Below are 16,307 nucleotides of genomic sequence, written 5' to 3' on the forward strand. Positions count from 1 at the left end.
TGGATCACCAACCCGCCTGTCGATCTCACGCTGCATCTGAGCCTCGTTCATGAACAAGACGTTGAGGTTCCTGAACTCCCGACACAAAGGAACAGTTTTCCAGAAGATAAGCAGACGTGTCAGCGCAGTCGTCTCTGATCTGAGACTCCAGTTAGAGACCTGGTGTGGGGACCTCCTTCATAAGGTAGTTTATTCATGAACACTTATTGTAACACTTTAATTTTCTAAAAGTAAAAGTGTCATAAAAACAAAAACAGGAATTTTTAAGCCTCTTTCCACTTTTATTGGAATACAAATACAAATACTGGGATCTCTGCACATCCCTCGTACATTTACTCAAGTTCTGTACTGATGCTACTTTCTAAATATTACAGATGAAACCGGACCGGGTCTCTAACTGGAGTCTCAGATCAGAGACGACTGCGCTGACTACTGAGATAAAACTTTACTCATCACCTCATTGCAGACAGACCTCTACCTATTTATACACCCATAACACACAGACAGCACAGCCTGTAACATGTAGAAGAACTTCAAAGATAATTATTGATTTGCACTTTTCATTTATTGTCTGTTTTTTACAGCCTGACTTTGTGAAAGGAGAAGAGGAACAACAGGTTATGGAGTCTGTTGGCAGCACTTTGCTTGTGTCAGTAGTTCAGCTTTATCTCTGTAACACATAACAACACATAACTTTAACATATTTGTATGAAACAAATCGGGCCTTAAAAATCATTGTATAAGAAATAAAACACTTACATGAGGCAGAATTTGTTGTTATTAATATCGACAGATATCATTAGACTTCTGACAGATCCGTGATGGACTGAATAAGAATATAAAACCATAACAATGTAAAGTTTGAGAAAATCAGCTGCAAAGTTTTTTCTCAGTTTACTTTTTGAAATGATCTGAAACCCATTAGATCATTTTCAGAGTCATTTAATTTAAATATCCAAAACATATCAGTGCTTTTTATTGATCTTATTTATTGTTGTTGGCTCTCTTGTTTATTTGTATTTCAATTTGATTCACTGTTTTTATCTTTGAGCAGCTTTTGTTTAATATATAGCTGATGTCATGTTACTGTGAGGTTTTATTAGTGGTGCTACAGTTGTGTTGGTACCAGTGTTGTCATGTTTTTCATGTCTCTTTAGAAACCAGTAGAATAACAGTGGAGATGAGTTTGGTTTCTTGTGTATTTTTTCCATTTGAGATGCAGACAGCTGACAGAGCTTCATCACATCATCATCATCTTCTCTTTGTGCTCTTCCCATGAAAGTTATGTTGACATGATGATGTGATCTCAAAGCAGCGCGACGGATCGTATTCATCATATTTATCATCTGTTCCTTTAATAAGCTCCACCTCTTACAGGATATCATGTGACACAAAGCAGGAAACAGGTTCTTATTGTTCAGCTTCACTGGAAGGAGGCAGACAGACGGTAAGATTTACCTTCATTACAAAGCTGTGATTTAAACTGAGAGAGGACAGTTACAGCAGGAAGCACTGAAGACCTGAAGTAGTGAAATAGTTCAACTTCAACCTGCTGCTGACTGAAAAAACACGAGTCAAAGTGACTGAGAAACTTTCAATAGCAGGAAACACAACTGACTTCCTCTTTTAACGTCTCGTCCGCTGTGTTTTACTTTTAAATGAAACACACTCTGTTTTAGTCTGTACAGGCTGTAAAAGACGCTTTTTGTGTGTACTGTTGGGTACAGCCTTTATAATCTGATGCTCTGTTCGTTGAGCATGTTTGATAGACAGTGTTTTACTGTTATTGACTTTGTGATGCAGAACGTTGCGAAGTCGTCGCTCGTTTTTCAGTTTGTCTGTTTGTTCTTTTTTTCTTCTTCTAACTTTTCATAAGTCAGTTTTTCTGGGAAAAGATGGCCCACCCAAAATACAGTTTCTGCCTACATCACTGCTATGTGAACCTTAAGTTCCTGCACAATAAAAGCTTGTTCTGTACTGTACAGATAGAATCAGATAAAACCTGTTAGTCATTAATCTTTAGAGGAGTTGGTAGGTGTATCTTTGAACTTTGGAATGAAACACACTCTGTTTTACATGTGAAGCAACAGCATTTATCAGAAGAGGTCTGACAAAGCTCCGCCCCTCAGCTGACTCATCTGAGACAAAGCAGGAAACAGTTTATTCTTCGTCTCTAAAGAGACACACAGACTGAAAAACAGACGATCAGATTCACCTTCAGACCAAACTAACAGCTTCCTCTGAGTGAGAACAGCTACAGGAGAGAAAAGTGAAAACTAGAACTCTGCTGCTTCAACCTGCTGACTCTCCACACACTGAATGTGAGTTTGACTAAAAACTGGAGTCAAAGTGAAAGTAAATGTCAGTGAGGTTAGTAGAGGAGGGAGGGGAGCCATGACTGACTGTACTTTCTGTCTGCTGTGTTTTCAGCTTCACTCGGAGACAAAATGTCTTCCAGATCAGAGGAGGATCTCTGCTGTCCGGTCTGTCAGGACGTCTTTAGAGATCCTGTTGTTCTGTCATGTAGCCACAGCTTCTGTAAAGACTGTCTGAAGAGCTGGTGGAGACAGAAACTAACACGTGAGTGTCCAGTTTGTAAGAGAAGATCTTCAAAGGAAGAACCACCTTGTAACCTGGTGTTAAAGAACCTGTGTGAGTCCTTCTTACAGGACAGAGATCAGAGAGCTTCAGAGGCTCTCTGCAGTCTGCACTCTGAGAAACTCAAACTCTTCTGTCTGGACCATCAGCAGCCAGTGTGTCTCGTCTGCAGAGATTCAGAAAAACACACCAACCACATAATCAGACCCGTCGATGAAGCTGCACGACAACACAAGAAGGAACTTGAGGAAACTCTGGAGCCTTTAAAGAAGAAGTTAAAGGTTTGTGAAGAAGTTAAAGTGAAGTTTGATCAAACAGCAGAACACATTAAGGTCCAGGCCCGACACACAGAGAGGCAGATTAAGGAGCAGTTTAAGAAGCTTCACCAGTTTCTAGAAGAGGAAGAGGAGGCCAGGATGGCTGCTCTGAGGGAGGAAGAGGAGCAGAAGAGTCAGATGATGAAGGAGAAGATGGAGGCTCTGAGCAGAGAGATAGCAGCTCTTTCACACACAGTCAGAGCCACAGAGGAGGAGCTGAGAGCTGAAGACGTCTCATTCCTGCACAACTACAAGGATGCAGTGGAAAGAGTCCAGCGCTGCCCCCTGCTGGATGATCCACAGCTGCTCTCAGGAGCTCTGATAGACCAGACCAAACACCTGGGCAACCTGACCTTCAACATCTGGAACAACATGAAGGAGATGGTCTCCTACACTCCTGTCATTCTGGATCCAAACACTGCTCATCCAGAACTCATCCTGTCTGATGATCTGACCAGTGTGAGACGAGGAGAGAAACAGCAGCTTCCTGATAATCCAGAGAGGTTTAACTTCCGCTCTGTTCTGGGCTCTGAGGGCTTTAACTCAGGGACTCACAGCTGGGATGTCGAGGTTGGAGACAATACAGGCTGGTCACTGGGTGTGTTATCAGAGTCTGTCCAGAGGAAGGAAATCATACTGTCTGGATCATGGAGAATAGCGTTCTATAAAGGTAAATACGTAGCACGTTCACCATCAGCTCAGCCCACTGATCTCCCAGTGAAGAAGAAGTTCCAGAGGATCAGAGTGAATCTGGACTGGAACAGAGGAAATCTGTCGTTCTCTGATCCTGATACTAACACACACATACACACCTTCACACACACTTTCACTGACACACTGTTTCCATACATTTACACTTTGGATAAACTCCCACTGAAGATTTCCCCACTGAAGGTCTCTGTGACAGTGGAACAGAGCAGTTAGAGACGACGATGATGATGATGATGATGATGATGATGATGATGATGATGATGATGATGATGATGGTTCTTATAATTACTGTCATTTATTTCTTAAAGGGAAAAGTGGCTGAATTTAACCTCTGAAGCTTCTGTCCTGCTGCTGTCTCATTATTCCAAAATATGTTCATGTTGTTTTACTTGTTTTATTTTCTGATCTTTATAGTTTGTGTCTTCAGCCTTATTTTTAGTTTTTTATTGATACTGTATCATTTTCAATAGTTGTTAATGTTTTCTGATGTCGATGTGGATCCATGAAGACCAGCAGCCAAGAATCAATGACTGTATGTTAAACTGTATTTGAGATTAAACTTTACAAACATTAAATCAGTTCATGTTTAATTACATCACGAAATGTTTTAATATTTAAAATATATTGTTTATAAGAATCTGTATGAAATAATCAAGATATTTATATAACTGTCCATAAAATAATTCTGTCAGAGGAGTTTTATTTAAGGTGGACGTGTCAGTTTTATTTAAGGTGGATGTGTGAGTTTTAAGGTGGACGTGTGAGTTTTAAGGTGGAAGTGTGAGTTTTAAGGTGGACGTGTGAGTTTTAAGGTGGAAGTGTGAGTTTTAAGGTGGACGTGTGAGTTTTAAGGTGGAAGTGTGAGTTTTAAGGTGGACGTGTTAGTGTTAAGGTGGACGTGTGTGTTTTAAGGTGGACGTGTCAGTTTTAAGGTGGACGTGTGAGTTTTAAGGTGGACGTGTGAGTTTTAAGGTGGACGTGTGTGTTTTAAGGTGGACGTGTTAGTGTTAAGGTGGACGTGTGTGTTTTAAGGTGGACGTGTCAGTTTTAAGGTGGACGTGTGAGTTTTAAGGTGGACGTGTGTGTTTTAAGGTGGACGTGTGAGTTTTAAGGTGGACGTGTGAGTTTTAAGGTGGACGTGTGAGTTTTAAGGTGGACTTGTCAGTTTTAAGGTGGACTTTTTTCAGCCGTGAGTCGTGTCTGCAGTCGTCCTCACAGCTCCAACAACCTCCAGCGAGAGGAGAGGCCGCCTGACAGGCGAAACCCAGGGCAGAGACCGTCTATAAATAGTAGTGCACAGTGATTACACACATATGATTACAGTAAAATAAAGACAGAGGACGTTACCTCAGTATGATCGATGGTATCTAAACCACTCTCGGTATTGTCCCACAGGTAATCAATAACAGCTGTTACAGGTTCTATATGTAGGAATCAGAAATTCCTTCTCATTAGTGACGTCTGTTGTCGTTAAATGAGCTGCAGTCAACATCCTGGTGATCGCCTTCATGTGATTGCAGACGTGCTGAGGCCGCTGACCGGTGAGAGCCAATCAGCATCGCCCAACACGTATAAATATGCGTTAATCAGCCACCTGAACCTGACCCGACCCGCAAACCGCCAACTTTGTTTTTACCAGCTGTGTTTGCTAAAATCCGGTAGGCTCAGTGAGTTTATTACGACTTCTGGACTAACAGGAAAAACAAACATAAACTACGATGTGCCGTCGCTCTGGAGCTTGTTTCCTGCTCTCTAATGAACCATCTGATCTCAGTGCTGCTTTCAACACTGTTGACTAAATATTCAGCCTGGTCACCAGAATAAAACGTTGGCGGTTTACGTTTCTGCAAACCACAGAAACGTTGAATATCTACGTTTCAACACGTGGAATACGAAGCATATAGTGACGAAGTTCACATGTGATCTATATGAGTTGATCTTTCCTGTATAAGAGGAGGAGGAGGAGGAGGAGGAGGAGGAGGGGCTGGTGGACGGTTAGTGAGTTTCACCTCGAAACCGAAACCAATGTCCGCTTCCTGTTTCAACCGACTGAAGCGGGTGTTTTTAGCGAGACGTCAGGACATTTGCAGCCATTTTTCTGGCGAGAAAACCGGCTTTTTTAGTGAGACATCGGCCGTTTTTATTTTATTTTTTATTTTTATTTTAACCCAAACCATGATCTTCCCCCCTAACCCTAACCAAGTGGTCTTTGTGCCTAAACCTAACCAGACCTGAACCACAGCGTTGTCACACCATAAAACATCATTATTCAACAGGAAATGTTGATATGATACGTAATTCACGTGTTGAAACGTAGATATTCAACGTTTCTGTGGTTTGCAGAAACGTTCAATGCCAACGTTTTCTTCTGGTGACCGGGTTGAAATATTTTACTGTAGAGGTCAGAGTGATGGGTCGGCCTATCCGACCCGGTTCTAAACTGGTTCAGAACCAACAGGACAATCAGTTCTTTGTGTCCATCGGAGACTTTGCCTCGGACAGAGCGGGTATTATGTGTGGAACCCAAAGGTTTGATTCTTGAACCACTTCTATTTCATCTCTACAAGCTGCCATTCGCATGTTTTACAGAAACACAAAATAAACTACCATGATTATGCAGATGATTCCCGACTGTACATATCCGTATCTGCTGATGACCCAGAGCCCATACATCCCCTACCTCAGTGTACTGATGATATTAATCTATGGATGTCAGAGAACTTTTTACAACTAAACAAAGACAAAGCAGAAATACTCATCTTTGGTGCAAAGGCAGAAAAACGCAGCTCATCTCAGACCTCAGAGCAGAAGTGAAGCTGGAGATCTGGTTGTGATCATAGGAGCCATATCAGTCATCTCACAAGATCAGCCTTCTACCATCTAAAAACATTTCAAAACGAAGGAACTTTCTATCAAAACCAGACTGTGTGAAATGAATGCATGCATTTATAACCAGTAGACTATTCTACTGTAATGGTCTGTCTTCCCAAAATCAGCTGTGCAGCGACTACAGTTGATTCAAAATGCAGCTGAAGACATTGCACCACCGTGTATAAAGGACTTAGTGTATAAGACTGCTAATTATATAAAAACCAGCAAGAACTCTCAGGTCTTTCAACCATCTCTCCTTCTAACTCTACAGCAGAGGAAGCTGCCTTCATATTTATGTCCAAAGTAGATGAAACAGCCTGCTGAGGACAAAACATTAACATTATACACACAACAACCTATGGCAAAGTTCTTTGTGTGTGTGTGTGTGTGTGTGTGTGTGTGTGTGTGTGTGTGTGTGAGTGTGTGTGTGTGTTGATGCATATTTATCTTCTGTACTTGTACTTTTATGATTGTGTTGCGATTATATTGTGGTTTTATGTGAAGCACATTGTGTTTGTCTCTGTGTGAAAAGTGTTATATAAATAAAGTTTGACTTGCCTGCTGTGGACTGTGCAGCTCTTCTCTGGACTCTGGCTCCACCTGCTGGACAGGAAGTGCATCACCTGCCATAAAAAATGAATTAAAATGTTTCTGTTTGTGAGCTCAGACAACTTTCAGAACAAACTGCGCAGAGAACAACAAACATGTTTTAGACTGGAAGGACTTTAATATCGAGTTTTATTTATTTTTATGAATCCATATTTTGTTTTTTTTTTACCTACATAATAACCTGAACCTTCTTTTGAATTTGGTTTTCTGGATTTTCGTTGGGAAATAAAAAGGAATAGATCACATGATTTTGTTTTTCGTTTTTGGTTTAAAATGAAAAAAGGAAAAAACCCCACTTGACTTCCGCTGTTGGTGTCAAACACAAAAACGAATTAGCTTGATGTCTGCAGACCTGCTGGATATTCAATCCAAAACGGAAAAACAATAAAACGAATCGGCAAAAACCAAAAACGGGCCGGGTTTGATTGGTTTTTCGTTATTTGATTCTGACACAAATAACAGATTTATCGAATTATTATATTATTATTACGAATTATCTGATGTTACCTGGACCCACGTCGTCCTCTGCATCAGGAAACGTGTAAAATGTCCCCGTGAGTATTTGGAGTATCTGCTGTGTGCCTGCAGGGCCTCAGCGGTTTTATCCAGGACATCTGACACACTGCTTTTTGTAAGACGTCAAAAGCCAAAAAGGTTGGAAACCACTGGTTTCATCTTTAACAATGTGTTGTATTTTAAAAGCTTGTTATATTATCCATTGTGTCAAATCTTCATCTGAAAAGTAACTAAAGCTGTCAAATAAATGTAGTGGAGTAGAAAGTACAATATTTCCCTCTGAAATGTAGAAAGTAGCATCACATGGAAATACTCAAGTAAAGTACAAGTACCTCAACATTATATTTAAGTACAGTAATGAGTATGTGTACTAGGGATGTGGGTCAACAAAAACCAACCATCCAGAATGATTTGGTCATGAAAAATGAATGGGAAGTGTTTTTGGCAGTGCCTCATGATTCTGGGGGGGGGGGCAGTCTGACAGTTGAGTAACGACAGCAGAGTGACCGTCACATTACTGCTGATGGATCACCAACCCGCCTGTCGATCTCACGCTGCATCTGAGCCTCGTTCATGAATAAGACGTTGAGGTTCCTGAACTCCCGACACAAAGGAACAGTTTTCCAGAAGATAAGCAGACGTGTCAGCGCAGTCGTCTCTGATCTGAGACTCCAGTTAGAGACCTGGTGTGGGGACCTCCTTCATAAGGTAGTTTATTCATGAACACTTATTGTAACACTTTAATTTTCTAAAAGTAAAAGTGTCATAAAAACAAAAACAGGATTTTTAAGCCTCTTTCCACTTTTATTGGAATACAAATACAAATACTGGGATCTCTGCACAACCCTCGTACATTTACTCAAGTTCTGTACTGATGCTACTTTATGAAGTTTATAGACTTATAAACAAAGTTCGGGAACCAAAGACCACGCCTTGTATGCAACCCATTTCCGCACCACAGGGTATTTAGACACACCATATCCTCTCCTCTCCCCTTTGCCTCAGCTTGCAAGCACCCTGTGACACACCAGCATCTAAACTAAAAAACTTTCTTACTCACATCATGGACCTCGAACTGCTCCTCAACGCTTCGGACGAGGACTTGCTCGACGTCCCGGAGACATCCCCCGGTGTTCGATCTTTCCGGCAGCCTCGCCTGCGCTCCTCGGTTTCCTTCATCCTGGCCTCTCTATTTGTATCTGTATTTGTTTAGGTAGCAAAATTATTTGTATTTGTATTTGAATAAAAGTGGAAAGAGGCTTAAAAGTCCTGTTTTTGTTTTTTGATTACACTTATTATTTTAGAAAATTAGAGATGAAAATGAAAGTGATGTCCAAATTAAGAAATGTGCGTCATGTAGCAGGTGGATGTGACTCCCCTCATTGAGACCTGCTGATAGACATAACAGCGGAGCACAGGAGAGACACTGAGATAGTGATGTAACCGACCTGCTCGCTGGTATTTAATGTGTTTTGTTTTATTTATTTTTCCCAAAAACAAATAATGTAAAAAATATTTGTATGAAACAAATATTCGGAAAAAACCCACTATTTGTGCTTTGCCGAATAACGTACTTGTATTCGGGCACACCCCTAACATGAGTGTGACAAACTGTCACTTCTTTTATGGAGCAGTATATAGCTGCTTCCGTTAGCCAACATTTAGCTTGTTGTAGCAGCCCTGAAGGACTCTTTATATATCCATTGAAGGACTGTTAAGGACTGTTGTTAAGCTAACGGGAGGATGGATCTGGACTGTGCAGTGCAGCAGCTGCAGGATGCCGCCGCGGAGGCTGGTGAGAGAAACAGCCGGAGAAACAACCAGGAGAGTTAGCTTGTTTGTCATTGTTGTTAATGATATCAGACTGGTTAACCAGCAGCCACAAAGTTCTGTTAACTAACAAACAAGATGACCAACAGCTACAAATGGATGTTATGTCGCTGGCCTGGTTGCTGAAACAAGCCACCTAGCTGCTAGTGACCTGTCACTCAAAGCAGCCACATCATTAATTATGCATAACTTTGCACCTTAATAAAATTTAAACGGGTGAGTTATTAAAAAATTCAACCCCTGTACATTTGTCATGAAAGTGGAAATTAGCTATAGCCGTTCTTTGTACCAGACTGTAAACATGTTTATTTCTGCTGTAAATTTGGGCTTTTTAACATGGGGGTCTATGGAGAATGACTTGCTTTTGGAGCCTCAAGTGGCCGTTTGAGGAACTGCAGTTTTTGGCTTCATTTTACAGCCTTAGAGGTTGCCGCTTGGTCGGCCTCCGCCCGGGGCTTTTTCTTTTTGTATCTCCTCGGAGATTCATGTCATGTCCCTAAGGGCTTCCACCATCTTAACTTTCTCCATACTTTTTTTTCTTTCGTATCATGTGATCTCCTAAGTTAACTTTCTTTTCTTTTAAGCTACGTGCTGTATTGTTACTTCAGTGAAACAAACTTTATGTTAAAATTCTTTCGTGTTTAATATCTTGAAGTACAGTTTCGTCTGGCTGGCGAGATTATTTTTTGAGTTATTTAGTGAGAAAGTCAGTAAAGTCAGTCAGGAGACTTCTAAGTAAAACGACCCGCTCATCCAAGGATCAAGACATCTTCAGCGGTATGTTACTAGAAACAACTGTATCAGATCAGTTTTGTCTCCATCTAACGGTTAAACCCTGTGATGATTTGATGAATCACCTGAAGAAACCGTTAAAATGACACTTTGTCTTAAAGCTGCTGCAACGCTCACGAGCAGAAAACCTTCGCTGGGAAACTACGCTGCTGAACGGCTGATTTCTTGCAGACAGCTCGCTGAGTCACCAGTTCACATGAGGACAAAGCTTTAAAAAGTAGGATAAACAAAACCTCTGCTGCTCTCCATCTGCTTCTATGATTAAGAGTTGCTGTCATTTGAACTGAACTCTCCAGTTTAATTCTTAGAGAAGTTGGTTTGTCAAATAACTTCAGCCTCAGCTAATTTTCTGGTAACTGTATTTTCACCATCAGTCATTCATAACTTATAACTTGCCATTGAGGACATATGACACTCATTCTGGTTGATTATTCATTCATGACTTCTGTTCTCATTGATACCTCATTTATTCACCTGTGAACCAGTTAATTCAATAAATATGCATTTATGAGCATGTCTTTGTCTGTGGCTTCAATTTAAAGCAGAGAATGAAGATCTGTATCGTAACACTGTGAGATTGATAAAAAAGTGTTTCTGTGTCTCCTCCCGGCACGGTTGAAAACTACAGGAAGGATTGTTCCCTTATAACGAGGTTCATGTCAATAAATGTGGATATTCCTACACTAGAGTTCTTTGGTAAAGAGCATGAAGCTTCTCGCTATTACTCAATGCTTTTGAACTGCTCATACAAATCAGCCTTTGCCATGAGGTGGTGCAGGAGGCTTCACAGATGAGGCATGGAGCCTTTTTCTAAGGAATTTTAGGAAAATGTCCAGAGAACTTAAAACTAGACTTTCAATTTAAGATCTTGAACAGAGTTTACTGGACTCCATCCAAACTTCATATCATCATCTGATGCTCATGCTATGTTACTGTCCTAACAAACATGACTTTTGGAGGGGACTTTACGATGATATAATTCTCAGACATAAAATCCCCGTCTCCCCTGCTCTTGGTGTTCTGGGTGACCCTTCTCTTTCGAGGGATTTATCACAATCAGATGCAGAGTGGGTTCATGATGGGCTGTGTGAGTGGAGATCCCCGTCAGCTCCATCTGTGAATGTCTGGTTTAATCAGCTCAGCAAGGTGGCAGCAATAGAAAGTCTATCCTTTAGGACTCATGAATAAGGTAGCCTAGCTGTTAAAACCTGTTAATCGTTAATCTTTAGAGGTGTAGTAGGTGTACTTTGAACTTTTAATTGAAACACTCCCTGTGTGCTTCGTGTCAAGCAACAGCATTTATTGGAAGAAGAGTGACAGAGATCCATCCCCCACCTGACTCACCTGAAACAAACCAGGAAACAGTTGATTCTTCCTCTCTAAAGAGACACACTGTGGTTGAAAAGTACCTCCTGTCTATTCTTAACCACTTTTTCCTGATCTCATGATGTTTTCCATGGAGGTGAAGGATGTGAAGGAGAATTCATAAGGACTTAGGAAAAGACAACAGCGGTGCTGAAAGAATCCGACTGTACTTACAGTCTGAAAAAGAAACGACCAGATTCACCTTCAAACTGACTCCTGTGAGTAAATCTTTTTTTTTTTTAATTAAGAGCCTTTTTTGGTTATTTGAATTGAAAACAAACTGAACTTAATGTTATTTTAGTTGGAAAAACTGAAGTGAATTATATTTGAAAGGGGAAACCTGTACTGGAGTTTTTAGTTGGAGTATTTTGTTTTTTTGTGGAGTGTTCTTCAGAGACTGTGGGATTTTGGGGGATTATAAAAACGTGCTGGAATATATGAATATTCTTGCCTTAATTGTTCCATACCATTTCGTCGCACTGCATTTGGGCAGTCAGCTTTCTGTGTGAAAGCCGCCACTCAGTTGAACGCTCTATCTGATTATATGAAGAACTGTAGTTCAATACATTCAAGGCCAAATTAAAAAATCAACTAAAGACCAATCAGCTGTTTGACCACTGAGCCTCGGTTACATTATTAATTTTTAATTGACATTGTGGGTGTATGTGATGTGCTGTTGTGTGTAGCTTTGTATTTTGTACGGTTTGTTCTTTGTGTTTTTTGTTTGTTTGTTTGTTTGTTTGTTTTTGCTTTGTACTGTTTGTTGTTGTGCTGTTGTACGTTTTAATTATAATGGACTAGAGATGCAAATTAGCTTCAAGCTAACTCTGATGCAATGCATCATTTATGCTTCATACTGCATACTGTCCTGTTCAATAAATCAAATCAAATCAATATTTTGTAACTACTGACAACATGCCAGGAGAGAGATCTGGCACCCTGAAAACACAAGTCCAACCGTCACAAGCTGAGGCAGCAAAAGCAGCGATGATCTGATGGTGCAAGACTTGCTGAGTGTGTCAGTAAACACTCTCGGTGCCACCAGAGAGCACCAGAACAAGTTCACCAGCATGCCGTCATTTCTTACATGTGTTGGTACTGTCCTTTTTGGTTTGGGGGAAATTTGCCAAATCTTAACTAGATCAACCAGAACAATATTCCCTCCTTTGTGTATCCAAAGCTCCTGTAAAGCTTTCACAATAAATGCTCCATTACAGCAGAACTTCCCCTCTCAATGAGTTTATTTATAAGCTTCATAAAGGTCAAGATGTTCTGTACTGTACAGATAAAATCAGATAAAACCTGTTAGTCATTAATCTTTAGAGGAGTTGGTAGGTGTATCTTTGAACTTTTAAATGAAACACACTCTGTTTTACATGTGAAGCAACAGCATTTATCAGAAGAGGTCTGACAAAGCTCCGCCCCTCAGCTGACTCACCTGAGACAAAGCAGGAAACAGTTTATTCTTCGTCTCTAAAGAGACACACAGACTGAAAAACAGACGATCAGATTCACCTTCAGACCAAACTAACAGCTTCCTCTGAGTGAGAACAGCTACAGGAGAGAAAAGTGAAAACTAGAACTCTGCTGCTTCAACCTGCTGACTCTCCACACACTGAATGTGAGTTTGACTAAAAACTGGAGTCAAAGTGAAAGTAAATGTCAGTGAGGTTAGTAGAGGAGGGAGGGGAGCCATGACTGACTGTACTTTCTGTCTGCTGTGTTTTCAGCTTCACTCGGAGACAAAATGGCTTCCAGATCAGAGGAGGATCTCTGCTGTCCGGTCTGTCAGGACGTCTTTAGAGATCCTGTTGTTCTGTCATGTAGCCACAGCTTCTGTAAAGACTGTCTGAAGAGCTGGTGGAGACAGAAACAAACACGTCAGTGTCCAGTTTGTAAGAGAAGATCTTCAAGGGAAGAACCACCTTGTAACCTGGTGTTAAAGAACCTGTGTGAGTCCTTCTTACAGGACAGAGATCAGAGAGCTTCAGAGGCTCTCTGCAGTCTGCACTCTGAGAAACTCAAACTCTTCTGTCTGGACCATCAGCAGCCAGTGTGTCTCGTCTGCAGAGATTCAGAAAAACACACCAACCACATAATCAGACCCGTCGATGAAGCTGCACGACAACACAAGAAGGAACTTGAGGAAACTCTGGAGCCTTTAAAGAAGAAGTTAAAGGTTTGTGAAGAAGTTAAAGTGAAGTTTGATCAAACAGCAGAACACATTAAGGTCCAGGCCAGACACACAGAGAGGCAGATTAAGGAGCAGTTTAAGAAGCTTCACCAGTTTCTAGAAGAGGAAGAGGAGGCCAGGATGGCTGCTCTGAGGGAGGAAGAGGAGCAGAAGAGTCAGATGATGAAGGAGAAGATGGAGGCTCTGAGCAGAGAGATAGCAGCTCTTTCACACACAGTCAGAGCCACAGAGGAGGAGCTGAGAGCTGAAGACGTCTCATTCCTGCACAACTACAAGGCTGCAGTGGAAAGAGTCCAGCGCTGCCCCCTGCTGGATGATCCACAGCTGCTCTCAGGAGCTCTGATAGACCAGACCAAACACCTGGGCAACCTGACCTTCAACATCTGGAACAACATGAAGGAGATGGTCTCCTACACTCCTGTCATTCTGGATCCAAACACTGTTTATCCAAAACTCATCCTGTCTGATGATCTGACCAGTGTGAGACTAGGAGAAAACCAGCAGCTTCCTGATAATCCAGAGAGGTTTGATTATTATCGCTCTGTTCTGGGCTCTGAGGGCTTTAACTCAGGGACTCACAGCTGGGATGTCGAGGTTGGAGACAATACATACTGGTCACTGGGTGTGTTATCAGAGTCTGTCCAGAGGAAGGGACGCATACAGTCTGGATTATGGGGAATAGGGTTCTATAAAGGTAAATACTCAGCATTGTCACCATCAGATCCCTCCACTGATCTCCCAGTGAAGAAGAAGTTCCAGAGGATCAGAGTGAATCTGGACTGGAACAGAGGAAATCTGTCGTTCTCTGATCCTGATACTAACACACACATACACACCTTCACACACACTTTCACTGACACACTGTTTCGATTAATTTTCACTGTGGATAAACTCCCACTGAAGATTTCCCCACTGAAGGTCTCTGTGACAGTGGAACAGAGCAGTTAGAGACGATGATGATGATGATGATGATGATGATGATGATGATGATGATGGTTCTTATAATTACTGTCATTTATTTCTTAAAGGGAAAAGTGGCTGAATTTAACCTCTGAAGCTTCTGTCCTGCTGCTGTCTCATTATTCCAAAATATGTTCATGTTGTTTTAGTTGTTTTAGTCAAATATAAAATGATTCAGTTTTTGAAGCAGTTTTCTACCTGTAAACTCCTGATACAGCCGACTGTAAAAAAAACTATTAATGTCCAGTATTTTGTGTTTAGTTTCTATATGGAATATGGAGGGGGGGGGCAGAGGAGGACGGGCTCCTGCTGTCCTCCTCAGGATGGGATCTCCTTCATCAATTTAATGTACTTCGTTTTTTTCATGCTAATCTGTGACACGAGGGATGTGCAGAGATCCCAGTATTTGTATTTGTATTCCAATAAAAGTGGAAAGAGGCTTAAAAATCCTGTTTTTGTTTTTATGACACTTTTACTTTTAGTAAATTAAAGTGTTACAATAAGTGTTCATGAATAAACTACCTTATGAAGGAGGTCCCCACACCGGGTCTCTAACTGGAGTCTCAGATCAGAGACGACTGCGCTGACTACTGAGATAAAACTTTACTCATCACCTCATTGCAGACAGACCTCTACCTATTTATACACCCATAACACACAGACAGCACAGCCTGTAACATGTAGAAGAACTTCAAAGATAATTATTGATTTACACTTTTCATTTATTGTCTGTTTTTTACAGCCTGACTTTGTGAAAGGAGAAGAGGAACAACAGGTTATGGAGTCTGTTGGCAGCACTTTGCTTGTGTCAGTAGTTCAGCTTTATCTCTGTAACACATAACAACACATAACTTTAACATATTTGTATGAAACAAATATTCATATAAAACCCACTATTTGTGCTTTGCTGAATAATGTATTTGTATTTGGGCTCACCCCTAAAATGTACTTAGATATTTTCCACCTCTGCTCATCGTTACCTCGTCCTGACGATCAGAAACATATTGAACATGTTTATTGTGCATCTCCTGAGCAGCTGCTCCTTCATGCTCCTGCACATTCAGGTCCAGATTCTGAGACATTTCCAGATGTGTTTCAGCTTTTCAGCTGCTGCCTCTGTCTTCTTGTTGCTGTTGACGTGTCTGCTGAAGTCTGCATCGGAGCAGTGGGAGCAGTGGGTGCAGTGGGTGCAGTGGGAGCAGTGGGAGCAGTGGGAGCTGTGGGAGCAGTGGGAGCTGTGCGTGCAGTGGGAGCAGTGGGAGCAGTAGGTGCAGTGGGAGCAGTGGGAGCTGTGGGAGCAGTGGGTGCAGTGGGAGCATTGGGAACAGTGGGAGCTGTGGGAGCAGTGGGAGCTGTGGGAGCAGTGGGAGCTGTGGGTGCAGTGGGAGCTGTGGGAGCAGTGGGTGCAGTGGGAGCTGTGGGTGCAGTGGGAGCAGTGGGAGCTGTGGAAGCGGTGGGAGCAGTGGGAGCTGTGGGAGCAGTGGGTGCAGTGGGAGCTGTGGGTGCAGTGGGAGCAGTGGGAGCTGTGGGAGCGGTGGGAGCTG

General features: G+C 41.7%; 2 protein-coding genes across 4 annotated transcripts; both read left to right on the top strand.

Annotated features, from left to right (window-relative positions):
* Positions 1-1,402: 1,402 nt before the first annotated feature.
* LOC121889261 (nuclear factor 7, brain-like) lies at positions 1,403-15,045 on the top strand. 2 transcript variants are annotated; one of them, XM_042401092.1, is made up of 2 exons: positions 1,403-1,447; positions 13,340-15,045. In XM_042401092.1, the coding sequence occupies exon 2, from the start codon at positions 13,357-13,359 to the stop codon at positions 14,749-14,751; it is 1,395 nt and encodes a 464-aa protein (XP_042257026.1). In that variant the 5' UTR covers positions 1,403-1,447; positions 13,340-13,356; the 3' UTR covers positions 14,752-15,045. The 2 variants fall into 2 exon arrangements, with proteins under 2 accessions (XP_042257026.1, XP_042257018.1); XM_042401084.1 differs by lacking the exon at positions 1,403-1,447 and adding an exon at positions 12,890-13,230.
* LOC121889271 (nuclear factor 7, ovary-like) lies at positions 1,416-4,795 on the top strand. Of its 2 annotated transcripts, none has more exons than XM_042401113.1 (3): positions 1,416-1,447; positions 2,431-4,334; positions 4,759-4,795. In XM_042401113.1, the coding sequence occupies exon 2, from the start codon at positions 2,448-2,450 to the stop codon at positions 3,837-3,839; it is 1,392 nt and encodes a 463-aa protein (XP_042257047.1). In that variant the 5' UTR covers positions 1,416-1,447; positions 2,431-2,447; the 3' UTR covers positions 3,840-4,334; positions 4,759-4,795. The 2 variants fall into 2 exon arrangements, with proteins under 2 accessions (XP_042257047.1, XP_042257038.1); XM_042401104.1 differs by lacking the exon at positions 1,416-1,447 and adding an exon at positions 1,454-2,321.
* Positions 15,046-16,307: the final 1,262 nt, after the last annotated feature.

The sequence above is a fragment of the Thunnus maccoyii genome, chromosome 3, assembly GCF_910596095.1.
Source record: "Thunnus maccoyii chromosome 3, fThuMac1.1, whole genome shotgun sequence".
NCBI lineage: Eukaryota > Metazoa > Chordata > Actinopteri > Scombriformes > Scombridae > Thunnus > Thunnus maccoyii.